The sequence below is a fragment of the Petromyzon marinus genome, chromosome 66, assembly GCF_048934315.1.
Source record: "Petromyzon marinus isolate PM22_M1 ecotype Great Lakes invasive population chromosome 66, UKy_Petmar_22M1.pri1.0, whole genome shotgun sequence".
Classification (NCBI taxonomy): domain Eukaryota; kingdom Metazoa; phylum Chordata; class Hyperoartia; order Petromyzontiformes; family Petromyzontidae; genus Petromyzon; species Petromyzon marinus.
This window is the reverse complement of record NC_133732.1, coordinates 8046746-8074508: the sequence shown is the minus strand read 5'-3', so window position 1 is coordinate 8074508 and position 27763 is coordinate 8046746. Positions and strand designations below refer to the sequence as shown.

General features: G+C 53.6%; 1 protein-coding gene across 1 annotated transcript; it reads right to left on the bottom strand.

Moving 5' to 3' along the window:
• Window positions 1-22: 22 nt before the first annotated feature.
• DNAJC8 (DnaJ heat shock protein family (Hsp40) member C8) lies at window positions 23-25798 on the bottom strand. The gene is made up of 9 exons (XM_032944993.2): window positions 25652-25798; window positions 24175-24276; window positions 22988-23044; window positions 20444-20510; window positions 15555-15649; window positions 13408-13482; window positions 12312-12403; window positions 9901-9976; window positions 23-3865 (listed from the first exon to the last, which is right to left on the bottom strand). The coding sequence occupies exons 1-9, from the start codon at window positions 25730-25732 to the stop codon at window positions 3746-3748; spliced, it is 765 nt and encodes a 254-aa protein (XP_032800884.1). The 5' UTR covers window positions 25733-25798; the 3' UTR covers window positions 23-3745.
• Between the last annotated feature and the right edge of the window lie 1965 nt (window positions 25799-27763).

Here is a 27763-nt window from a genome sequence, read left to right as displayed (position 1 = left end):
AAAAAGCATTGCAAGGCATACGTCGTCAAAAATTTACATTTATATGTAAGATCTTGGATATGACAGTAGAGACTGTGGTGTGAGTGAACTGGTGGCCACAGGAGGTAATGACAGGGGAGTCAGCCTGCAGTGCTAAGGGACTAGTGGCCAACGAAATAACAGGGGAGCCAGCTTGCAGTACGAAGAGACTGGTGGCCACGGGAGGTAATGACAGGGGATTCAACTTGCAGTATGAAGGGACTGGTGGCCAAGGAAGGAAATAACAGAGGAGTCAGCCTACAGTGCGAAGGGACTGGTGGCCACGGGAGGTAATGACAGGGGAGTCAGCCTGCAGTACAAAGGGACTGGTGGACACGGGAGGTAATGACAAGGGCGTCAGCTTGCAGTACGAAGGGACTGGTGGCCACGGGAGGTAATGACAGGGGAGTCGCTTGCAGTACGAAGGGACTGGTGGCCACGGGAGGTAATGACAGGGGAGTCAGCTTGCAGTACGAAGAGACTGGTGGCTATTGGAATGATCGAGAATAGGAGCGTGGCCAGGTGACGGAAGAGGGCGGTACAGTCTGCTGGTGGAGCGAGCGATTAGCGAGCGGGAATGTTCCGGAAGGGGAGGCGCGGGAGACTCGGGGCTCTTGCAGTGGGGTCTCCGCCTGTTCGGGTGAATGTCTTCAATAAAGGAACCATCTCACGACAAGCGTGTCAAGTTGTCATTACACGTACACTCGTCTGCAACATATATAGTATATATTGCATACACTCGTCTGCAAAACGCGTTCAGAGAGTATTTGGCTGCTGCTTTACATTTCCACGCGATGATGATGATCCCACTTCGCGGTTGAGCTGCTATCATTTGCGATGGCCAGGGTCGCTTCTTTAAAAAGAGCCGCTACTACATCGCAAGCTCGGTGGTGGGAGCCCTTGGCAATATGAACCAAAAAAAATGTTTAAAAACAGTTTAGTTTATATCTTGACAAACAGGGTGGGCAACAAGTTCTATCTCCATGGTACTTCCACACAACAGCAGAGCGTCCAATATTTATATCTTTTGCAGGGTGCGTGGGTGTATCAGGGTGGGTGCATCAGGGTGCGTGGGTGTATCAGGGTGTGTGTGTGCGTGGGGAGCGGCGGCGGAGCGGTTAGCGCTACGCTACGAACCCGGCTACCCGAGTTCGATTCCCGCTCGGGGGCAACGCCGGTGGACGTTTATCTGAACCGGTCACGGTCCTCCCCCTAGGTCGACTCGGCCTACTCCGATGAGTTACCTGGTGTGGCGGTGTGCAGTGAGCATCGCCACTGGGGAGACAAAAGGCGGCCGGGCGTGGTGTTGGGACACCCACCACCTCGTGTGCCGTGCCGGCCTTCAGAAGGTGAGCTCGCTAACAGCACTTGCCCCAACGGTCTGTTCGGGCTATACGGGGCGGGGGGGATCTTTGTCGTTGTACGATTGTGCTTGTGTACGTGTTTGTGTGTGCGTGTGCGTACACGTGCGTGCGTGTACGTGTGTGTGTACGCGTGTGTACGTGTGTGTACGTAACCTCTTCCGCACCATAGCCAACTGCGCCCAGTGGCGATGCGGCAACAGACGACACAGACGACGACGACGACAAGCAGCAGCTTCCAAGGAATCGAGCCGTTTCCACATCACGCGACGACCAATCCCAGTTGCGCATACCGCGAGCGGTGGGGCCCTTTCCTCCCGGGGGATGGTGGCCGGGAAGGCGAGGGGGGAAGTTCCTCATCGTCAACGTATTCAATCGGCACGAGCAAGTTTTCCCCAAAAGCGGGTTTTGACTTTTGAGCGTCTCATCAATCATCATCATCATTCAACTATTTTTTTTGTTTTTAACTAAACTACAAAAAACGTGTTTTTTGTTTTTAATTTGAACAGGTAAGGCCCCCAAACCACTGGGCTGCTTTGCGGTAGCGGCACTTTTTTCAGAAGCGATCCCGACCGTCACCAATGATAGCAGCTCAACCAAGTGGGATCATCATCATCATCGCGTGGACAATTATAGCGGCAGCCAAATGCTCTCGACACGCGCGATGTCGACCCTAAATGTGGAGGGGGCAGAAAAAAAAACCGGAGCACCCGGAGAAAAATCCATGGGGGGAGCCAACATCTCCGAGCCGCCGTGATGATGATGATGACAGAGACACGCAAACTCAAAATATACAACGGGCGTCTGGGTCGGGATCGAATCAACGACCTCCTGCGTACCGGGCGAGGGAGTCAACATCTCCCAGCCACCGTGGTGCCATACGCCCTGCGTGGTAGCGCAGCGCGGAGACTCTGGCACGCTGATTCCGTGTCCCGGGCTTGCAAACGAGCGAGCTTGCGATTGGAGTCGGGATTTAGAACTTTTTACAGGGGAGGCACGGATGAGGCGAGCGAGAGAGTGAGGGAGATACCAGGGAGAAAGGGAGGGAGACAGAGGGAGGGAGATACCAGGGAGAAAGGGAGACAGAGGGAGGGAGATACAGGGAGAGAGGGAGATAGAGAGGGAGATATGGAGAGAGATAGGGAGAGATAGAGATAGGGAGAGTGAGAGATAGAGGGAGAGAGGCAGAGCAAAGTTGAGAGGGGGGGTTATTTATTTAGAGGGCCCTCCATCTCCAGTTGTTAGGGGGCTCAGTTTACCCACCCACGTTGTTCTGAGTGCGTGTGACACTGTGTGACACTGTGTGCGTGTGACACTGTGCGTGAGTGTGACAGTGTAACACTGACAGTGTGCGTGTGACACTGTGTGAGTGTGACACTGTGTGCGTGTGACACTGTGTGAGTGTGACACTGTGCGTGAGTGTGATACTGTGTGACACTGTGTGCGTGTGATACTGTGTGAGTGTGACACTGTGTGACACTGTGTGCGTGTGACACTGTGCGTGAGTGTGACACTGTGTGACACTGTGTGCGTGTGATACTGTGTGACAGTGTGTGCGTGTGACACTGTGTGAGTGTGACACTGTGTGACACTGTGTGAGTGTGACACTGTGTGACACTGTGTGAGTGTGACACTGTGTGACACTGTGTGACACTGACACTGTGTGCGTGTGACACTGTGTGACACTGTGTGAGTGTGACACTGTGTGCGTGTGATACTGTGTGCGTGTGATACTGTGTGCGTGTGACACTGTGTGAGTGTGATACTGTGTGCGTGTGTGTGTGTCTCTCCGCCCGTCATCTCTTCTCCATCTTCACCTTGGGGGGCTTCAGGAAGGATCTCTTCTCCGTATGTGTGTGTATGTGTATCTACGTCTGTGTGTCTGTGTGAGTCTGTGTGCCTGTGTGTATGTGTATCTACGTATGTGTGTCTGTGTGTGTATCTACGTGTGTCTGTGTGTGTGTCTGTGTGTGTCTGTGTGTGTCTGTGTGCCTGTGTGTGTGTCTGTGTGTGTGTCTGTGTGCCTGTGTGTGTGTGTGTGTGCCTGTGTGTGTGTCTGTGTGTGTATCTGTGTGTAACCGCGTGTCCACGTCATCTCTTCTCCATCTTCACCTTGGGGGGCTTCAGGAAGGATCTCTTCTCCGTATGTGTGTGTGTATGTGTGTGTGTGTATCTACATCTGTTTGTCTGTGTGTGTGCCTGTGTGTGTGTCTGTGTGTGTGTGTCTGTGTGTGTCTGTGTGTGTGTGTCTGTGTGTGTGTGCCTGTGTGTGTGTGTCTGTGTGTGTGTCTGTGTGTGTGTCTGTGTGTGTGTGCCTGTGTGTGTGTGTCTGTGTGTGTGTGTCTGTGTGTAACCGCGTGTCCACGTCATCTCTTCTCCATCTTCACCTTGGGGGGCTTCAGGAAGGATCTCTTCTCCTTGGACGCCTTCTTCTTGCCCTGCGACTGGAATGACCGCCAGCTGTCCACGCGGCCGTCACGGCTCGCCTGCACGCACAGGCAGGGTGAGGGTGGGGCAGGGTGAGGGTGGGGCAGGGTGAGGGTGGGGCAGGGTGAGGGTGGGGCAGGGTGAGGGTGAGTCAGGGTGAGGGTGAGTCAGGGTGAGGGTGAGGGTGAGTCAGGGTGAGTCAGGGTGAGGGTGAGGCAGGGTGAGGCAGGGTGAGTCAGGGTGAGGGTGAGTCAGGGTGAGGGTGAGTCAGGGTGAGGGTGAGGCAAGAAGATGATCAATACACATTTTTTTATCTCATACAATTCAGAAGCACAAATGCACACTCACTACAAAGACAAAGATTCTCCGTGTAGCCTTATCAGACCGCTGGGGCAAGTGCCGTTAGTGAGTAGCAGCACCGCTACCTGTGAAGGCTACCGGCGCTGTGGCACACGAGGGGGTGGGTGGCCAGCACCACGCCCGGCCGCCTTTGTATCCCCAGTTCACTACACACCGCAACACCAGGTACTCATTTGAGGCCGAGAAACCTAGGGGAGGCCCAGATCCCAATCAGATAATCGTCACTGCCGGCGTTGGTGGTGGCCGTGAGCGGGAGTCGAACTCGGGTAGCCGGGTTCGTAGCGCTAACCGCTACACCCACCGCTCCCCACAGACACACACACAGACGTCACCACGACGCTTGTGCCAGGCTATGTGCACCTTGAGGCCACGTGAAGTGTCGAACGCCCGCTGGCAGGAGGTCACGGGGCAGACCCAGGTGCCATGGGTCGACTGACTGAGATGACTGGCTGATGCACCACCTGTGCCCCCTACTGTGCCAACCTGCTGTGCTTTAGCCACCAGGCGCTCCGCTCGCTGTTGTGAGCGTCACTCCTCTGCCCTCCGTTGTTGTTGGAGGGCGACTGCCTCCAACTGCCCAGGAGCGTCCTTCACGAGCCTCCTCCACAGAGGCTGATCTTGACACCGCTGGTATCAGTCATCGGAAAATCCACTCAGCTCCACGTCCTCCTGTACCACATCACTCCATCTCTTCTCTAGCCCGTGCTGCGCCCATTTAGTCCCCTCGATCCGGCCGAACAAAAGCTGTTTCGGCATGCGGTGGCTGGGCATGTGGGCTACATGACCCAGCCAACGCAGCCTTGCCTGCCGGAGGAGCTCACCGATGGGACCTTGCCCAGATCTTTCGAGGATTTGTTAGCTCCTCACACAATCCAGCCTGGTTAAACCCAGGATTGATCGTAGGCCGGCCAGCCTAAATGTTTCTAACCGGCGAAGATGTTCCATTAGGGGAGTCCACGTTTCGCAAGCGTAGAGAAGGGAGGGAATGACTGTGGCCAAGAAGATGTTAAACCGGAGCCGGTTATGAGCACACTGCCGAGGTATGGGAAACTCTCCACTCTCTCCACAACTGCCCCAACACCGATTGGGAGTTGTGGGGGTGGAGTGCCCAATGGTACAACATACCCAGGCAGGTGCTTCGTTTTGGTGGGGCTGATGGTAAGGCCCCACCTCTTAGTGGCACACTCCAGGTTCAGCAGCAGCGCCTCCAACTCCTCCTCTTAGTGAGCTGCAATGACCAGGTTGTCGGCATACATAACGTGGTTGACCAATAGGGAGCCATCCCTTGACCTCACCCGGGCATCGATCAGCCTCCCATTGTATCTGTACCGAATGGAAATTCCTCCAGCACAGCTACTGAAGGCTTCACGAACTACGTGGTCGAAATAGATGTTAAATAATGTGGGAGCCAGAGGACATCCCTGTCGCACCCCAAGGTGTACAGGGAATGGCTCTGACTCCCAGCCACGTAGTTTTACCCAGGCCCGCTCACCATCATGAAGGTCCTTAATGATAATGAGCAGAGAGTCAGGGACTCCGAAAGCACGAAGAACAACCCAGAGCCCAGGCCTACTGATGGTATCATAGGCCTTGACCAGGTCAATAAAGCAGAGATGTAGATCTTGTTGGAATTCCCTACACCTCTGCTGTAGCAGACGGACAGAAAATATGGCATCTGTGCAGGACCGCCCTTTCCTGAAACCGCATTGGGGCTTCGCAAGCCTCTCCTCAGTGTGCCTAGCAAGGCGATGTTGAATAATCCTTGCCAGGACCTTTCCCAGCACACTGAGGAGTGAGATTCCCCTGTAGTTGTTACAGTCTGTGCGGTCCCCCTTCTTCAAGAGGGGGACCACCAGGGCATCCTTCCAATCCTGCGGAACCCGTCCAGTGGTCCAGACCGTTGTTATGATGTCATATAGGGCAGTCTGTGCACAAACGCCACCCTCCCTCAGCATTTCGCTTGGGAGATCATCTCTGCCCGGTGCCTTTCCTGGTCTCAGACTCTGGATCGTCTTCAGTACTTCCTCAACGGATGGCACCTCAGCCAGCCACTCACAGGGGTTGAATTCATCCTCCAATGTTTAAGGAACCGCAGCCTCAGCAGGCTCATCCCCACTTTGTCCCATGATGTTTTCCAGGCTGAGGGATTCCCCCTCCCCTAGGACATCACAGAAATGCTCAGCAAATCTGCAAACCTGTTCCTGGGGGTCGGAGATTGGATAACCGTTCTTTCCCCTAATGATTGTAACAGGTGTGGCGCTGCAGGTTACTTTTTTGATGGAGTTAAATTGGGATTTGTGATCAAGGGCCATTGAGGCAGACTCCATCTCTTCAGCAACCTGCGATCACCACCCTCGCCCATTTACCCTCGACATCAGGAGGAGTGGGGGACGATGCCAACCCCAGCAGCAAGCGATGATGAAATTCTCGCTTGCAACTTTCATCAGATAACTGAGACCAGGCCACTTTATGTTGGAATGGGGTCCTGGGTGTACACCCACCACCGGAGCGGAAGAATTGCAGGCGCATCTTACAGATGACTAGTCGATGGTCAGAGGGCAGATCAGCTCCACGGTAGATCATGGTGTCAAGGACATGGGCTTGCATCTGTTGTTCCGTAACTATGTAGTCCAGCAGATGTTCTTGCTTGGACCCGGCATGTATCCATGATGTTGTGTGGATGCGCCGATGCCGGAACAGCGTGTTGGTAATTACAAGCCCATGGGCTGCACAAAAATCTAGCAGCCTCCTACCGTTGTTATTGAGCTGATCTGGCCCATGCCTTCCAATCACTCCAGACCAGGTGCCAGCATCATGACCAACTCAGGCATTGAAGTCACCCAACAAGATGACTCTATCCCGAGGGGCAACTTTAGCCAGCACCTGTGACAGGTCATAGAAGGTATCTGACTCAACGGCCTTGCCTCCATCCCTCCACGGGTGTTCGTCTTCAGTAGGGGCATAAGTAGCCACGACCACCACTCCTCACCTCCGGTTGATGGAAAGGCGAGTGCAAAGTAGCCTGGGACTTACGGCTTCCCACACCTCACCGCCACGCTCCCACGCCCACTTCATTCTTTTGTTCAAAAGAAGAGCCACACCCTGTTGTTTGGCAGTCTGCTGCCCCGAGTAGAGGACTGTCCACCCCTCATGGTGGCAGGAGCCAGTGCCGGTCCACCGGACCTCCTGAATGCCACAGAGATCCAGGCGGTACCAGTCCAGCTCCCGACAGAGGAGTGGCAGCCTCTCCTCCGCAGTGAGTGTTCGAACATTCCACGTGGCCACACGTAGCGGATTTTTGTTGTTTCTGGAGGAACCCCAAGGGTAAAAAATAAATCTCCTGGCTCTACCAGATCAGGTTTGGCCAGGAGACGTCATACTCAGACAGATACACACGCAGACACACACACAGACGACGTCACCACGTCGCCTGTGCTAGGCTAGGTGCACTTTGAGGTTACCATGTGAAAGTGTCGAAGGCTCTCTGGCTGACAGGTCACGGGACAGACTCATCATGGTGCCGTGGGTCGTCTGACCGAGACGAACGTCAGATGCACCACCACCAGCTGTACCCCCCTACTGTGCCAACTTGCTGCGTTTTAGCCGCCCGGCGTTCCGCTCGTTGTTGTGAGTGTCGTTCCTCTGCCCTCCAATTCATCTTTCTCTCAGAGGGCGACTGCCTCCAACTTACCAGTAGCAGCAGCAGCGGCCTTCACGAGTCTCTTCCCACAAACTCACACACTCCCGCAAACACACACTTGCATCATTTCACTCCCATTCACAAACTCACACTCCGATTCACAAACTCGCTCGCAGTCCCATTCACAAACTCACTCGCACTCCCATCCACACACTCACTCGCACTCCCATTCACAAACTCCCTCGCACTCCCATCCACAAACTCAATCGCACTCCCGTTCACAAACTCACTCCCATCCACAAACTCACTCGCACTCCCATTCACAAACTCCCTCGCACTCCCATCCACAAACTCAATCGCACTCCCATCCACAAACTCAATCGCACTCCCATCCACAAACTCACTCGCACTCCCATTCACAAACTCACTCGCACTCCCGTTCACAAACTCACTTGCACTCCCGTTCACAAACTCACTCCCATCCACAAACTCACTCACACTCCCATCCACAAACTCACTCACTCCCATTCACAAACTCCCTCGCACTCCCATCCACAAACTCACTCGCACTCCCATCCACACACTCACTCACTCCCATTCACAAACTCACTCGCACTCCCATCCACAAACTCACTCGCACTCCCATTCACAAACTCACTCGCACTCCCATTCACAAACTCCCTCGCACTCCCATCCACAAACTCAATCGCACTCCCATCCACAAATTCACTCGCACTCCCATTCACAAACTCACTCGCACTCCCATTCACAAACTCACTCGCACTCCCATCCACAAACTCACTCGCACTCCCATTCACAAACTCACTCGCACTCCCGTCCACAAACTCACTCGCACTCCCATCCACAAACTCACTCGCACTCCCATTCACAAACTCACTCACACTCCCATTCACAAACTCACTCGCACTCCCATTCACAAACTCAATCGCACTCCCATCCACAAACTCACTCGCACTCCCATTCACAAACTCACTCGCACTCCCATTCACAAACTCACTCGCACTCCCATCCACAAACTCACTCGCACTCCCATTCACAAACTCACTCGCACTCCCGTTCACAAACTCACTCGCACTCCCATTCACAAACTCACTCGCACTCCCGTTCACAAACTCACTCGCACTCCCGTTCACAAACTCAATCGCACTCCCATTCACAAACTCACTCGCACTCCCATTCACAAACTCAATCGCACTCCCATCCACAAACTCACTCGCACTCCCATTCACAAACTCACTCGCACTCCCATTCACAAACTCACTCGCACTCCCATCCACAAACTCACTCGCACTCCCATTCACAAACTCACTCGCACTCCCGTTCACAAACTCACTCCCATCCACAAACTCTCTCGCACTCCCATCCACAAACTCAATCGCACTCCCATTCACAAACTCACACTCCGATTCACAAACTCGCTCGCAGTCCCGTTCACAAACTCACTCACACTCCCATCCACACACTCACTCGCACTCCCATCCACACACTCACTCACTCCCATTCACAAACTCACTCGCACTCCCATCCACAAACTCAATCGCACTCCCATCCACAAACTCACTCGCACTCCCATTCACAAACTCACTCGCACTCCCATTCACAAACTCACTCGCACTCCCATCCACAAACTCACTCGCACTCCCATTCACAAACTCACTCGCACTCCCGTTCACAAACTCACTCGCACTCCCGTTCACAAACTCACTCCCATCCACAAACTCACTCACACTCCCATCCACAAACTCACTCACACTCGCGTTCACAAACTCACTCAAAACTTCTGTTCACAAACTCACTCGCACTCCCGTTCACAAACTCACTCCCATCCACAAACTCACTCACACTCCCATCCACAAACTCACTCACACTCGCGTTCACAAACTCACTCAAAACTTCTGTTCACAAACTCACTCGCACTCCCGTTCACAAACTCACTCGCACTCCCGTCCACAAACTCACTCCCATCCACAAACTCACTCACACTCCCGTCCACAAACTCACTCAAAACTCCTGTTCACAAACTCCCTCGCAGTCCCGTCCACAAACTCACTCCCGTCCACAAACCCAACGCACCTCAAAATTCTTCTGCCACTCCTTCTCCTTCTTCTCCGACTCCTCCTGCTCGATTTCCTCTTCGCGTTGTCGCTTCCTGAGCCACAACAGAGACGTGGTGACGCGCGGTCAAAGCTCCCCCGCGTAGCCTCCAACACGCCGTTGGGGCAAGGGGCTTGCTAGCGGCGGCGGCGGCGGCGGCTATGGAGGGCTACCGGCGCTGTGACACACAGGGGAGGGGGGTACGGACATCACCACGTTCACACTCCGCACCGTGGTATTCGTTTGAGGCCGAGTCGACCTAGGGGAGGCCCAGGGTCGAAGTTCGAACGTCCCGCCACTGTTTTGTTGGCCGCGAGCTCAGCGGCGGTGACGTCGCCACGGTGCTCGGTGCCACGCTCGGTGCACCCTGGAGGCCACGCCAAGTGACGGAGGTGTCCCACCCGCCCCCCACCCTCCCTGTGTGTCTCTCTCACCCTGTGTGTCTCTCACCCTGTGTCTCTCTCACCCTGTGTGTCTCCCACCCTGTGTCTCTCTCACCCTGTGTGTCTCCCACCCTGTGTCTCTCTCTCCCTGTGTGTCTCTCTCACCCTGTGTCTCTCTCACCCTGTGTGTCTCCCACCCTGTGTGTCTCTCTCCCTGTGTCTCTCTCACCCTGTGTGTCTCTCTCACCCTGTGTGTCTCTCTCACCCTGTGTCTCTCACCCTGTGTCTCTCACCCTGTGTCTCTCTCACCCTGTGTCTCTCACCCTGTGTCTCTCACCCTGTGTGTCTCTCACCCTGTGTCTCTCTCACCCTGTGTCTCTCTCACCCTGTGTCTCTCTCACCCTGTGTCTCTCTCACCCTGTGTCTCTCACCCTGTGTGTCTCTCTCCCTGTGTGTCTCTCTCCCTGTGTCTCTCTCACCCTGTGTGTCTCTCTCACCCTGTGTGTCTCTCTCACCCTGTGTCTCTCACCCTGTGTCTCTCACCCTGTGTCTCTCTCACCCTGTGTCTCTCACCCTGTGTCTCTCACCCTGTGTGTCTCTCACCCTGTGTCTCTCTCACCCTGTGTCTCTCTCCCTGTGTGTCTCTCTCACCCTGTGTCTCTCTCACCCTGTGTCTCTCACCCTGTGTGTCTCTCTCCCTGTGTGTCTCTCTCACCCTGTGTCTCTCTCACCCTGTGTGTCTCCCACCCTGTGTCTCTCACCCTGTGTGTCTCCCACCCTGTGTCTCTCTCTCCCTGTGTGTCTCTCTCACCCTGTGTCTCTCTCACCCTGTGTGTCTCTCTCCCTGTGTCTCTCTCACCCTGTGTGTCTCTGTCTCACCCTGTGTCTCTCTCACCCTGTGTGTCTCACCCTGTGTCTCTCTCACCCTGTGTCTCTCTCACCCTGTGTCTCTCTCACCCTGTGTCTCTCTCACCCTGTGTGTCTCTCTCACCCTGTGTGTCTCTCACCCTGTGTCTCTCACCCTGTGTGTCTCTCTCACCCTGTGTCTCTCTCACCCTGTGTGTCTCTCTCTCACCCTGTGTCTCTCTCTCACCCTGTGTGTCTCTCTCTCACCCTGTTTGTCTCTCTCTGTGTGTCTCACCCTGCGTGTCTCCCCCTGTGTGTCTCTCACCCTGTGTCTCTCACCCTGTGACTCTCTCTCTGTGTCTCTCTCACCCTGTGTCTCTCTCACCCTGTGTCTCTCTCACCCTGTGTGTCTCACCCTGTGTCTCTCTCACCCTGTGTCTCTCACCCTGTGTCTCTCTCTGTGTGTCTCACCCTGTGTGTCTCTCTCTGTGTCTCTCTCACCCTGTGTGTCTCTCTCACCCTGTGTCTCACCCCCTGTGTGTCTCTCACCCTGTGTGTCTCACCCTGTGTGTCTCTCTCACCCTGTCTCTCCCCCTGTGTGTCTCTCTCACCCTGTGTGTGTCTCTCACCCTGTGTGTCTCTCTCACCCTGTGTCTCTCTCACCCTGTGTGTCTCTCTCTCACCCTGTGTGTCTCCCTCACCCTGTGTGTCTTACCCCTGTGTGTGTCTCTCACCCTGTGTCTCCCTCACCCTGTGTGTCTCTCTCACCCTGTGTCTCTCTCACCCTGTGTCTCTCTCACCCTGTGTGTCTCTCTCACCCTGTGTGTCTCTCTCACCCTGTGTCTCTCACCCTGTGTGTCTCTCACCCTGTGTGTCTCTCTCACCCTGTGTCTCTCTCACCCTGTGTGTCTCTCTCACCCTGTGTCTCTCTCACCCTGTGTGTCTCTCTCACCCTGTGTCTCTCTCACCCTGTGTCTCTCTCACCCTGTGTGTCTCTCTCACCCTGTGTGTCTCTCTCACCCTGTGTGTCTCTCTCACCCTGTGTCTCTCTCTCACCCTGTGTGTCTCTCTCACCCTGTGTCTCTCTCTCTCACCCTGTGTCTCTCTCTCTCACCCTGTGTGTCTCTCACCCCTGTCACACCCCCCGTGCCCCCCCCCCACCTCTGGTGCATGTCACGAGTGGCCCTCTCCCGTTTCTTGATCTCCAGGTCAGCGAACAGCTTCATGGTCTGCTTGTGTAGCGCCTTCTTGTACTGCAACAGCAACAACAACAGCTACACCCTCACACCCCTACAACAACAACAGCTACACCCTCACACCACTACAACAACAACACCCTCACACCCCTACAACAACAACAGCTACACCCTCACACCACTACAACAACAACAACAGCTACACCCTCACACCCCTACAACAGCTACACCCTCACACCACTACAGCAACAACAGCTACACCCTCACACCCCTACAGCAACAACAGCTACACCCTCACACCCCTACAACAGCTACACCCTCACACCACTACAGCAACAACAGCTACACCCTCACACCCCTACAACAACAACAGCTACACCCTCACACCACTACAACAACAACACCCTCACACCCCTACAACAACAACAGCTACACCCTCACACCACTACAACAACAACAACAGCTACACCCTCACACCCCTACAACAGCTACACCCTCACACCACTACAGCAACAACAGCTACACCCTCACACCCCTACAGCAACAACAGCTACACCCTCACACCCCTACAACAGCTACACCCTCACACCACTACAGCAACAACAGCTACACCCTCACACCCCTACAGCAACAACAGCTACGCCCTCACACCCCTACAGCAACAGCTACACCCTCACACCACTACAGCAACAACAGCTACACCCTCACACCCCTACAGCAACAGCTACACCCTCACACCCCTACAGCAACAACAGCTACGCCCTCACACCCCTACAGCAACAGCTACACCCTCACACCACTACAGCAACAACAGCTACACCCTCACACCCCTACAGCAACAGCTACACCCTCACACCCCTACAGCAACAACAGCTACACCCTCACACCCCTACAGCAACAACAGCTACACCCTCACACCCCTACAGCAACAACAGCTACGCCCTCACACCCCTACAGCAACAACAGCTACACCCTAACACCCCTACAGCACCATCCTCCTCCTCCACATGAGTCTCTGTTAAACTCCGCCTCCTCCCCCTTACCCCACCCTCGCCCCTCACCGCTTCAGGGTCGAGTTCCTCCTCCACGATCTGCGGCTTCCCCTGCTTCTTCAGCTGCTTCTTCTTCTCTTTGATCTGAGAAAGGCCACGCAGACACACAGACACACATACAGATAGATACACATACAGATAGACACACACACACAGATAGACACACACACAGACACACACACACACAGACACACATACAGATAGACACACAGACAGACACACACACAGATAGACACACACACACAGACAGAAACACACCCACAGACACACACACAGATAGACACACACAGACACACAAACACAGACACACATACATATAGACACACACACAGATAGACACACACAGACACACACACACACAGACACACACACACAGACACACACCCACACAAACGCACCCACACACACGCAGACACACACACAGATACACACACAGACACACACCCACACACACACAGACACACACACAGATAGACACACACACAGACACACACAGATAGACACACACACACAAATAGACACACACACACAGATAGACACACACGCAGATACAACAACCGCCATTCGCCACTAAGTGGCGGTGATGTCACCACGACGCTTGTGCCAGGCCATGTGCACCTGAGGCCACGTGAAGTGTCGAACGCCCGCTGGCAGGAGGTTACGGGGCAGACCCAGGTGCCACGGGTCGACTGACTGAGATGACTGGCTGGTGCACCACCTGTGCCCCCTATTGTGCCAACTTGCTGTGCTTTAGCCACCCGGCGCTCCGCTCGTTGTTGTGAGCATCGCTCCTCCGCCCTCTGTTGTTGTTGGAGGGCGACTGCCTCCAACTGCCCAGTAGCGTCCTTCACAAGCCTCCTCCACAGAGGCCGATCTTGACACCGCTGGTACCAGTCATTGGCAAGTCCACTCAGCTGTTTAGGCATGCGGTGGCTGGGCATGCGGGCTACATGACCCAAATAACGCAGCCTTGCCTGCCGGAGGAGCTCCCCGATGGGACTTTGTCCAGATCTTTCTAGGATCTGTGAGCTCCTCACACTACCCAGCCTAGTTAAACCAGGAAGGATCGTAGGCAGGCCACCCTGAATGTTTCTAACAGGCGAAGATGCTCCATTAGGGGGGTCCATGCATCAAAAGCGTAGAGAAGGGAGTGCATGACTGTGGCCAAGAAGACCCGAAGCTTCATGCGGAGTGACAGACCAGGTAGCTTCCACACAGCGTTATGCAAGTCTATGCTAGTCTAAGGGTCTCCATGTAAGTGTATGCTAGTCTCGGGGTCTCTATGTAGGTCTATGCTTTCACAGACACCCACACAGACACCCACACAGACACCCACACAGAGACCCCAGACACACACACAGACACACACACAGACACCCACACAGAGACCCCAGACACACAAGACACCCACACAGACACCTAGACAGACACCCACACAGACACACAGAGAGACCAAAGACACACACAGACACCCACACAGACACCCACACAGAGACCCCAGACACACACACAGACACCCACACAGACACCCACACAGAGACCCCAGACACACACACAGACACCCACACAGACACCCACACAGACACCCACACAGACACCCACACAGAGACCCCAGACAAACACACAGACACCCACACAGACACCCACACAGACACACACACAGACACCCACACAGACACCCACAAAGACACCCACACAGACACCCACACAGACACCCACACAGAGACCCCAGACACACACACAGACACACACACAGACACCCACACAGACACCTAGACAGACACCCACACAGACACAGAGAGACCAAAGACACACACAGACACCCACACATACACCCACACAGACACCCACACAGACACCCACACAGAGACCCCAGACACACACACAGACACCCACACAGACACCCACACAGAGACCCCAGACACCCACACAGACACCCACACAGACACACACACAGACACCCACACAGACACCCACAAAGACACCCACACAGACACCCACACAGACACCCACACAGAGACCCCAGACACCCACACAGACACCCACACAGACACCCACACAGACACACCCACTCCAGAAATCAAAACCCAGGAAACTCGGTTAGCCTCCCGCTCGGCATTTCTGACACGGCCCGGGGCTGTGATGGCGACTCTCACGTTGTGCTCCACGTGCTCCCGCGCCGCCGTGATGACCTCCAGGGCGTTCGTCTTGTGCTCCTCGTTGAGCAACGACTTGTAGGCCTTGTCCACGGCTGAGACACGCCGGGAGGGGTGGGGGAGGGAGACACGGAGAGACGCGGGGAGAGAGACACGGGGAGGTGGAGGGAGACACGGGGAGGTGGAGGGAGACACGGGGAGGTGGAGGGAGACACGGGGAGGTGGAGGGAGACACGGGGAGGTGGAGGGAGACACGGGGAGGTGGAGGAGACACAGGGTGGGGGAGGAGACATGGGGAGGTGGAGGGAGACACGGGGAGGTGGAGGAGACACAGGGTGGGGGAGGAGACATGGGGAGGTGGAGGGAGACACGGGGAGGTGGAGGGAGACACGGAGAGGAGAAGGTGAGGGGAGACACGAGGAGGGGGAGGGAGACACGGAGAGACATGGGGAGAGAGACATGGGGAGGTGGGAGACACGGGGAGGTGGAGGGAGACACGGGGAGGTAGAGGGAGACACGGGGTGGTGGAGGTAGACACGGGGAGGTGGAGGGAGACACGGGGAGGTGGAGGGAGACACGGGGAGGTGGAGGGAGACACGGGGAGGTGGAGGGAGACACGGGGAGGTGGAGGGAGACACGGAGAGGTGGAGGAAACACGGGGAGGAGGGAGACACGGGGAGGTGGAGGGAGACACGGGGAGGTGGAGGGAGACACGGGGAGGTGGAGGGAGACACGGGGAGGTGGAGGAGACACGGGGAGGTGGAAGAGACACAGGGTGGGGGAGGAGACATGGGGAGGTGGAGGGAGACACGGGGAGGTGGAAGGAGACACGGGGAGGTGGAGGAGACACGGGGAGGTGGAAGAGACACAGGGTGGGGGAGGAGACATGGGGAGGTGGAGGGAGACACGGGGAGATGGAGGGAGACACGGGGAGGTGGAGGGAGACACGGGGAGGTGGAGGGAGACACGGGGAGGTGGAGGGAGACACGGGGAGGTGGAGGAGACACGGGGAGGTGGAAGAGACACAGGGTGGGGGAGGAGACATGGGGAGGTGGAGGGAGACACGGGGAGGTGGAAGGAGACACGGGGAGGTGGAGGAGACACGGGGAGGTGGAAGAGACACAGGGTGGGGGAGGAGACATGGGGAGGTGGAGGGAGACACGGGGAGGAGGAGAGGGGAGACACGAGGAGGGGGAGGGAGACACGGAGAGACATGGGGAGAGAGACACGGGGAGGTGGGAGACACGGAGAGGTGGAGGGAGACACAGGGAGGTAGAGGGAGACACGGGGTGGTGGAGGGAGACACGGGGAGGTGGAGGGAGACACGGGGAGGTAGAGGGAGACACGGGGTGGTGGAGGGAGACACGGGGTGGAGGTGGAGGGAGACACGGGGTGGTGGAGGGAGACACGGGGAGGAGGGGGAGGGAGACACGGGGAGGGAGACACGGGGTGGTGGAGGGAGACACGGGGTGGAGGAGGGAGACACGGGGTGGTGGAGGGAGACACGGGGTGGAGGTGGAGGGAGACACGGGGTGGTGGAGGGAGACACGGGGAGGAGGGGGAGGGAGACACGGGGAGGGAGACACGGGGTGGTGGAGGGAGACACGGGGAGGGAGACACGGGGTGGTGGAGGGAGACACGGGGGAGGAGGGGGAGGGAGACACGCAGTTACGCAACAAAGAGCGGCGATGATGACACGTTTTCCGCAGCTGTATCGCAGCTTTCAGGATGTTAACAAAAGGCAGCGTGAGGACGTCCCAGCAGCTGTGAACAGCTGCTGGGACGTGACCGGGTGGGGGGGGCGATCCCGACCCTGAGGACGCCTGCTGCTGTAAATTTGGAGTCTGCGTCTCTCTCTCGTTCCCCGTGGTCGCGAGGATTTTTCTCCAGGTCCTCCGGTTTGTCCGCTCCACATTTAGAATCAAAGTCACCACGCGTTTAGAGTATATTTGGATGATGATAAGCCACTTCGTTGAGCTTTCATTTGTGATAATCATCTAGAGCAGTGGTTCTTAACCTGGGTTCGATCGAACCCCAGGGGTTCGGTGAGTCGATCTCAGGGGTTCGGCAGAGCCCCCCGCCACGGAGGTCCGGACACACTTGAATTATTGTGTAAATTTGTGATGACACACATGGCCCGCTTGGCCATCACTGGCTGCAGATGATCATGCTACACTGCTTGGCCAATCAGCGCTGCGGGGAATTTAGTGCGTACTCAGTAGTCAACGTGTGACTGTTGTTGTCGTACGTCGTGTGATTTATTTAATATTTTATCCATACTATGTCGGGCAAAAGAAGAAAGTGGTCGGACGAATATGTACAACATGGATTCTCATGTATCACGGAACGTGATGGGAGTGAGCGTCCTATCTGCATGATTTGCAACGCCAAGTTGAGCAACTCTAGTCTTGCACCGGCAAAACTAAAGGAACACTTCTTGAAGCTGCATGGAGACGGGGAATACAAGAACACAACACTTGCTGAATTCAGGGTGAAGAGAGCCAGATTCGATGACAGGGCCACTCTGCCTGCTCTTGGATTTGTACCTGTTAACAAACCGATCCTGACAGCATCGTACGAAGTTGCTTACCTGATCGCAAAGCAGGGCAAGCCACACACCATTGGTGAAACACTTGTGAAACCAGCTGCATTAAAGATGGCGAATCTGATACTCGGAACAGCGGCCGAAGGTAAATTATCCCAAATTCCCCTTTCAAATGACACCGTCAGTGACAGAATAGAAGACATGAGTAAAGACATCTTGACTCAAGTAGTCGCGGATCTGATTTCAAGCCCGGCAAAATTCAGCCTTCAACTCGACGAAACCACAGACGTTTCTGATCTAAGCCAGCTTGCTGTTTTTGTACGCTATGTGAAAGACGACATGATAAAAGAAGAGTTTTTATTTTGTAAGCCTCTTACAACAACAACGAAGGCAGCCGATGTGAAGAAGCTTGTGGATGACTTCTTCAGAGACAACAATCTTTCATGGGATATGGTTTCTGCAGTTTGTACGGACGGAGCTCCAGTCATGCTGGGAAGAAAGTCTGGTTTTGGTGCGCTAGTAAAGGCCGATGCACCACACATCATTGTGACGCATTGTATTCTGCACAGGCATGCGTTGGCAACAAAAACCTTACCTCCAAAAATGGCAGAAGTATTAAAAACTGTGGTGGAATGTGTGAACTATGTGCGAAAAAGTGCTCTGAGGCACCGCATCTTCAGTGAGCTGTGTAAAGAAATGGGCTCTGAATTTGAGGTACTTCTGCTCCATTCTAATATTCGGTGGTTATCCCGGGGACAGGTGCTGAATCGTGTTTTTGCCATGCGTGTGGAATTAGCCCTGTTTTTGCAAGAGCACCAACACTGCCATGCAGATTGCTTCAAAAATCCTGAGTTCATTCTCATTTTAGCGTACATGGCTGATATATTCGCAGCTCTCAATCATCTCAATCAGCAGATGCAGGGTGGTGGAGTCAATATCATGGAAGCGGAAGAACACCTGAAGGCTTTTCAAAAAAAGCTACCGTTATGGAAACGACGAACAGAGAACAATAACTTCGCAAACTTCCCGCTTCTGGACGACTGTGCAAGTAAGATCGAAGATGTGTCTGGAATCGGAGATATTTCTGTATCCACGGAACTGAAGCAAACAATTGCCACACACTTAGATGAGCTTGCAAAGTCTCTCGACGGATATTTCCCTACAAGAGAGTCATATCCAGCATGGGTGAGACAGCCGTTCACGTTTGCTGTTGAAACAGCAGATGTCAATGATGAATTCCTCGACGAAATCATTGAAATTCAGCAGAGCCAGGTTCAACAGCAACTCTTCAGAACAACAACGCTCTCAACGTTTTGGTGTCGACAAATGAACAAGTATCCAGTTATTGCTAAGAAAGCCCTGGATTTTTTTATACCATTTGTTACAACATATCTTTGTGAGCAATCCTTTTCGAGGATGCTGGACATAAAAACGAAGAAAAGGAACAGACTTTGCTGTGAAAATGACATGAGAGTGGCACTTGCCAAGGTGAAGCCACGCATATCTGAACTGATCTCTCAAAGGCAACAGCAGAAGTCACATTGATTTCCAGGTATGTAATTTGTTGTGAGTTTATGCATTGTGTTGGTTTTATTCTTTGAACAAGGTAATGTTCATGCACGGCTCATTTTGTGTACCAGTAAAAAACATATCTATGTCTTGAATTTGAAAAAAATCACATTTTATTTTTCACTAAAGAGGGGTTCGGTGAATGCGCATATGAAACTGGTGGGGTTCGGTACCTCCAACAAGGTTAAGAACCACTGATCTAGAGCTACACAGCAGTTCTGTGGGCCTTATTTGGTAAAATAAAAAGTTTAGTTTCAGTATGGGTCTATGAGTGTGGGTCTCTGTGGGCCTCTGTGGGTGTCTGTGGGTGTCTGTGGGTGTCCGTGGGTATCTGTGGGTGTCTGTGGGCCTCTGTGGGTCTCCGTGAGGCTCCGGGAGGCTCCGTGGGACTCTGTGAGGCTCTTTGGGTCTCTGAGGGTCTCCCTGGGTCTCTGTGAGTGTCTGTGGGTCTCTGTGGGTGTCTGTGGGTGTCTGTGGGTGTCTGTGGGTGTCTGTGGGTGTCTGTGGGCCTCTGTGGGCCTCTGTGGGCCTCTGTGGGTCTTCCTGGGTCTCCGTGAGGCTCCGGGAGGCTCTTTGGGTCTCTGAGGGTCTCCGTGGGTCTCTGTGGGTCTCTGTGAGTATGGGTCTCGATAGGCCAGGTCACCTCTGATAAACGAGCAAACATAGCAACTGAAGTGGGCCCTCACCTGGCCAAATCAATGCAAATTGTCGGTAGTTTTTGTTTACATTTGGGAGCACCGGTCACGGCACATCCGCCCGGGAGGGGGCCACTCACCTTCGAACGCCTTCTGCGCCCTCTCTGCATCATCCTGGTTCTTGTCCGGGTGAACCAGGATTGAGAGCTGCAAATTACAGCGACATAAAAGCATCACGCGGCCGTCTCCCGTGCAGCCTCCGAGTTATTTTCGCACCTCCAATTAGCACGGTGGGCTACGTACGGTGTGCGAAATAAGTTCAACACAATGCCCATTGACTCAACATTGCCCAGAGACTCAGCACTGCCCCATAGACTCAGCACTGCCCCATAGACTCAGCACTGCCCCATAGACTCAGCACTGCCCCATAGACTCAACACTGCCCCATAGACTCAGCACTGCCCCATAGACTCAGCACTGCCCCATAGACTCAGCACTGCCCATAGACTCAACACTGCCCATAGATCATCAGTGGACCTCCTTTGCCAGTACCAAAATATAATAATAGGGGTTTTCCCCTTTTTTCTGGCAATAAAACTGAAACCTTTTTACAAGGATTCATGTCACTGCATTAACCACAATACCTGCAGTCAAAATACAAAAAAAACATACTATGATAATATATGTATGCATTGTCCTTGAAACTGATTGGTCCACACCAAGGGACTGCTTTCTTTTGAGCCTCGATCCAATTGGTGCTCAACCAGATGACGCTAAAAGGCGTCATAGACTCAACACTACCCATAGACTCAACACTGCCCACAGACTCAACACTACCCACAGACTCAACACTGCCCACAGACTCAACACTACCCATAGACTCAACACTGCCCATAGACTCAACACTACCCACAGACTCAACACTGCCCACAGACTCAACACTGCCCATAGACCAACACTGCCCATAGACCCAACACTGCACCATAGACTCTAAACTGCCCATAGACTCAACACTGCCCATAGACTCAACATTGCCCATAGACTCAACACTGCCCACAGACTCAACACTGCCCATAGACCCAACACTGCACCATAGACTCCACACTGCCCAGAGACTCTAAACTGCCCATAGACTCTAAACTGCCCATAGACTCAACACTGCCCATAGACTCAACACTGCCCATAGACTCAACACTGCCCATAGAGTCAACACTGCACCATAGACTCAACACTGCCCATAGACTCAACACTGCCCATAGACTCAACACTGCACCATAGACTCTACACTACCCACAGACTCAGCACTGCCCATAGGCTCAACACTGCACCATAGACTCAGCACTGCCCATAGACTCAGCACTGCACCATAGACTCAACACTGCCAATAGACTCAACACTGCTCATAGACTCAACACTGCACCATAGACTCAACACTGCCCATAGACTCAACACTGCACCATAGACTCAACACTGCCCATATACTCAACACTGCCCATAGACTCAACACTGCTCAGAGACTCAACACTGCACATAGACTTAACACTGCCCACAGACTCAACACTGCACCATAGACTCAACACTACCCATAGACTCAACACTGCTCATAGACTCAACACTGCACCATAGACTCAGCACTGCCCATAGACTTAACACTGCCCATAGACTCAACACTGCACCACAGAATCAGCACTGCCCATAGACTCAACACTGCCCATAGACTCAACACTGCCCATAGACTTAACACTGCCCATAGACTCAACACTGCACCATAGACTCAACACTGCACCATAGACTCAACACTGCACCATAGACTCAGCACTGCACCATAGACTCAACACTGCACCATAGACTCCACACTGCACCGTAGACTCAACACTGCACCGTAGACTCAACACTGCACCATAGACTCAACACTGCACCATAGACTCAACACTGCACCATAGACTCAACACTGCACCATAGACTCAACACTGCACCATAGACTCAGCACTGCACCATAGACTCAACACTGCACCATAGACTCCACACTGCACCGTAGACTCAACACTGCACCGCAGACTCAACACTGCACCATAGACTCAACACTGCACCAGAGATTCAACACTGCACCATAGACTCCACACTGCACCATAGATTCAACACTGCACCATAGACTCAGCACTGCACCATAGACTCAACACTGCACCATAGACTCAGCACTGCACCATAGACTCAACACTGCACCACAGACTCAACGCTGCACCGTAGACTCAGCACTGCACCGTAGACTCAACACTGCACCATAGACTCAACACTGCACCACAGACTCAACACTGCACCATAGACTCAGCACTGCCCATAGACTCAACACTGCACCATAGACTCAGCACTACACCATAGACTCAACACTGCACCATAGACTCAACACTGCACCATAGACTCAGCACTGCCCATAGACTCAACACTGCACCATAGACTCAACACTGCACCATAAACTCAACACTGCACCATAGACTCAACACTGCACCACAGACTCAACACTGCACCACAGACTCAACGCTGCACCGTAGACTCAACGCCGCACCTCCGATTAGCAAGGTCGGCTACGTACGGTGCAAAGGATGTGCAGCGTACGCACTGGGTGAGCTAGGGCCATCGCGGCGCTGGGAGCTGGCCGAATGAACGGGAGGATGTGGGCTCATCACCTGTCTGAATCGCTTCTTAATGTCCGTGTCCGAGGCCTCCGGGTCCAGCTGTAGCACCTGCGACAGCACACGCACACAGCACAGGGGAGCAATCACAAACCAAGACAACATTGAATACAACTCATTGGTGTAGGGCTCTTGCTCCTTGTTGTTGTTGTTGTGTTTGTCGTCATCCCCTCGCACCTCCGATCAGCGCGGTTGGGCTACGCACGGTGCGAAAGAAGTTCAACGCAGGTAAATTCAAAGCTGTCTCTCACGGAACACAGCACTCATGCACAGCACATCACTGACTAGTGTGGTTCACTGTAGTGGCAGCGGTTGACTGTGGTGGTTCACTGTGGTGGTTGACTGTGGTGGTTGACTGTGGTGGTTGACTGTGGTGGTAGTGGTTGACTGTGGTGGTTGACTGTGGTGGTTGACTGTGGTGGTTGACTGTGGTGGTAGTGGTTGACTGTGGTGGTTGACTGTGGTGGTTGACTGTGGTGGTTGACTGTGGTGGTTGACTGTGGTGGTTGACTGTGGTAGTTGACTGTGGTAGTTGACTGTGGTGGTTCACTCTGGTGGTTGACTGTGGTGGTTGACTGTGGTGGTTGACTGTGGTGGTTGACTGTGGTGGTTCACTGTGGTGGTTGACTGTGGTGGTTGACTGTGGTAGTTGACTGTGGTAGCTGACTGTGGTGGTAGTGGTTGACTGTGGTGGTTGACTGTGGTAGATGACTGTGGTAGTTGACTGTGGTGGTAGTGGTTGACTGTGGTGGTTGACTGTGGTAGTTGACTGTGGTGGTAGTGGTTGACTGTGGTGGTTGACTGTGGTAGTTTACTGTGGTGGTTGACTGTGGAGGTTGACTGTGGTGGTTGACTGTGGAGGCTGACTGTGGTGGTTGACTGTGGTGGTAGTGGTTGACTGTGGTAGTTTACTGTGGTAGTTTACTGTGGTGGTTGACTGTGGAGGTTGACTGTGGAGGTTGACTGTGGTGGTTGACTGTGGTGGTTGACTGTGGTGGTAGTGGTTAACTGTGGTGGTTGACTGTGGTGGTTGACTGTGGTGGTTCACTGTGGTGGTTGACTGTGGTAGTTGACTGTGGTAGTTAACTGTGGTGGTAGAGGTTGACTGTGGTGGTAGTGGTTGACTGTGGTAGTTGACTGTGGAGGCTGACTGTGGTAGTTGACTGTGGTGGTTTGCTCACCTCGTAGGGGTTGAGGTTGATGTAGGTGGAGCCGGGGCGAGTGAGTCGCTCAATTTGCTGCTTGGGGGTGAGCACCGAGTCGCGTTTCTCGATTTGTTTCACCTGGAAACGGAGGCATCATGTTGATCATCATCACTCATGTAGTCTATAGTGTATTGTAGTGTATGGTGTAGTGTATAGTGTAGTGTATAGTAGTGGTATAGTGTAGTCCATGTACGTTGAACTTCGTTCGCACTGTACGTAGCCAACCGTGCTAATCGGCGGTGCGGGGGAAGGACAACAAACTAAACACAAAAAGCAACATCACCAACATCATCACCAACATCACCATCAGCACCATCATCATCACCAACATCACCATCAGCACCATCAGCACCACCATCATCACCAACATCACCAACATCATCCACACCATTATACACAACACTCCCATCATCATCTACACCACCATCATACACAACACTCCCATCATTATCTACACCACCATCATCATCATACACAACACTTCCATCATCATGTACACCACCATCATCATCCACAACACTCCCATCATCATCTACACCACCATCATCATACACAACACTCCCATCATCTACACCACCATTATCATACACAACACTCCCATCATCATCTACACCACCACCACCATCATCATCTACACCACCACCACCATCATCATCTACACCACCACCATCATCTACACCACCACCATCATCTACACCACCATCATCATCATCATACACAACACTCCCATCATCATCTACACCACCATCATCATACACAACACTCCCATCATCATCTACACCACCACCATCATCATCATACACAACACTCCCATCATCATCTACACCACTATCATCATCTCACACAACAGCATCAGAACAGCATCATCTTGGCCATCATCAGCAGCGTTACGAACCACAACAGTTTCCACCCATTGACCATCACCAGGAGCTCACGACCGTGCGACGTTCGTCTTCCCCAAAGCTTCGCGTACAGCTCAATCCACTGCTGGATGAATCCCGCATAAAAGCCCCCGGGGCAGCGTATACATTCAGCGCGTTAAAACGTTCCGCCAATTATATATTCATTTTAAAAACAAATTAGCAAACAAAAAACGTTAAATACATTTGCACAACCTCGTTTGCACGATTCCAATTTCAAACCGCACGTTTAATTCCACTTCGCTTTAGTGGCAAGGGGGCATTCAAATTGTCCCCGAATAAAAATCATAGAGACATCACGCTTGCGGCCTAGCTCATCGGTGGAGCCCGCCGCCATTCCTAATTCCTCTGCCGGCCAGGGCTCACCGCCGGCGGCGGGCGGGTATCGGTAGGGGAGGGGTGGTGGTGCGGGGGGGGGGAGGCGGGAGTTGGTTCGTCTGGGAAAAAAATGATAACCGCCGCTCAGCCGCCAAAGTCGAAGGTGGCTTCGACGATGGCAGCGGCCGCCGCACGCCGCTCTGAGGGCCCCGCACCTCTGTGTAGAACTGGTTGAAGGCTTCCTCCACGCTCTTATCGCTGTTGCTGAACAGCGCCTCGCTCGAAGACGCCTCCATGTTGCCCGCCTCGGCTTCCACGGGGGACGCGGAAGACGGAAGATTCTACCGAGAGGGGGTTTCTGAACACCGGGATATCTTCCAGAATAAGAAGACAATGCGTGTCCATGGTGGGGGGGGTGACGGAAGAGTCTACCGAGAGGGGGTTTCTGAACCCCGGGATATCTTCCAGAAGAAGAAGAACACAATGCGAGTTCATGGTGGGGGGGTGACGGAAGAGTCTACCGAGAGGGGGTTTCTGAACGCCGGGAGATCTTCCAGAAGAAGAAGACAATGCGAGTTCATGGTGGGGGGGGTGACGGAAGATTCTACCGAGATGGAGTTTCTGAACGGGAGCATATCTTCCAGAAGAGGAAGACAATTCAAGTGAACGGTAGGGGGGAGGGGTGACGGAAGATTCTACCGAGAGAGGGTTTCTGAACGCCGGCATATCTTCCAGAAGATGAAGACAATGCGAGTTCATGGTAGGGGGGGTGACGGAAGATTCTACCGAGATGGAGTTTCTGAACGCGAGCATATCTTCCAGAAGGGGAAGACAATTCAAGTGAACGGTAGGGGGGGGTGTGATGGAAGATTCTACCGAGAGAGGGTTTCTGAACGCCGGCATATCTTCCAGAAGATGAAGACAATGCGAGTTCATGGTAGGGGGGGATGACGGAAGATCCTACCGAGATGGAGTTTCTGAACGGGAGCATAGCTCCTAGAAGAGGAAGACAATTCAAGTGAACGGTAGGGGGGGGTGTGACGGAAGATTCTACCGAGAGAGGGTTTCTGAACGACGGCATATCTTCCAGAAGTAAAAGACTTGGTCTGGGGTGACAGAAGATTCTACCGAGAGGCGATTTCTGAACTCGAGCATATCTTCCAGAAGAAGAAGACAATTCAAGTGAACGGTAGGGGGGGGGGGTGTGACGGAAGATTCTACCGAGAGAGGGTTTCTGAACGCCGGGATATCTTCCAGAAGAAGAAGACAATGCGAGTTCATGGTAGGGGGGGTGACGGAAGATGCTACCGAGATGGAGTTTCTGAACGCGAGCATATCTTCCAGAAGAGGAAGACAATTCAAGTGAACGGTAGGGGGGAGGGGTGACGGATGATTCTACCGAGAGAGGGTTTCTGAACACCGGCATATCTTCCAGAAGTAGAAGACAATGCGAGTTCTTGGTGGGGGGGGGGGGGTGACGGAAGATCCTACCGAGATGGAGTTTCTGAACGGGAGCATAGCTCCTAGAAGAGGAAGACAATTCAAGTGAACGGTAGGGGGGGGTGTGACGGAAGATTCTACCGAGAGAGGGTTTCTGAACGACGGCATATCTTCCAGAAGTAAAAGACAATGCGAGTTCTTGGTCTGGGGTGACAGAAGATTCTACCGAGAGGCGATTTCTGAACTCGAGCATATCTTCCAGAAGAAGAAGACAATTCAAGTGAACGGTAGGGGGGGGGGGGGTGTGACGGAAGATTCTACCGAGAGAGGGTTTCTGAACGCCGGGATATCTTCCAGAAGAAGAAGACAATGCGAGTTCATGGTAGGGGGGGTGACGGAAGATGCTACCGAGATGGAGTTTCTGAACGCGAGCATATCTTCCAGAAGAGGAAGACAATTCAAGTGAACGGTAGGGGGGAGGGGTGACGGATGATTCTACCGAGAGAGGGTTTCTGAACACCGGCATATCTTCCAGAAGTAGAAGACAATGCGAGTTCTTGGTGGGGGGGGGGGGTGACGGAAGATACTACCGAGGGGGTTTCTGAACGCGAGCATATCTTCCAGAAGAGTAGACAATTCTTCTGAACATGGTGGTAGCGGATTTCGGAATCTGTATTTGGACCCTGGGAAGGAATCCGATGAGCTAAGAAGCTCTTTCTTGTCTTGCACAGATGCCCAGCAGCAGGCTTCATGCACAGGCAGTGAAGATTATCTGAAAGGGTCCTGGGCCTTCCCTAGGTCGACTCAGTCTCAAATGAGGAGCTGGTGCGGTGTATAGTGAACATCGCCACTGGGGAGAACAGGGGGAGATCATACAAACTCCACTC

Excerpts from the sequence above, each read along its gene's own strand:
- DNAJC8 (XM_032944993.2), bottom strand. The coding sequence starts at position 25,732 with ATGGAGGCGTCTTCGAGCGAGGCGCTGTTCAGCAACAGCGATAAGAGC. Across the intron at positions 24,277-25,651 it reads TCAACCAGTTCTACACAGAG|GTGAAACAAATCGAGAAACG; the intron begins GTGCGGGGCCCT and ends CTCCGTTTCCAG. Across the intron at positions 3,866-9,900 it reads AGTGGCAGAAGAATTTTGAG|GCGAGCCGTGACGGCCGCGT; the intron begins GTGCGTTGGGTT and ends CTGTGCGTGCAG.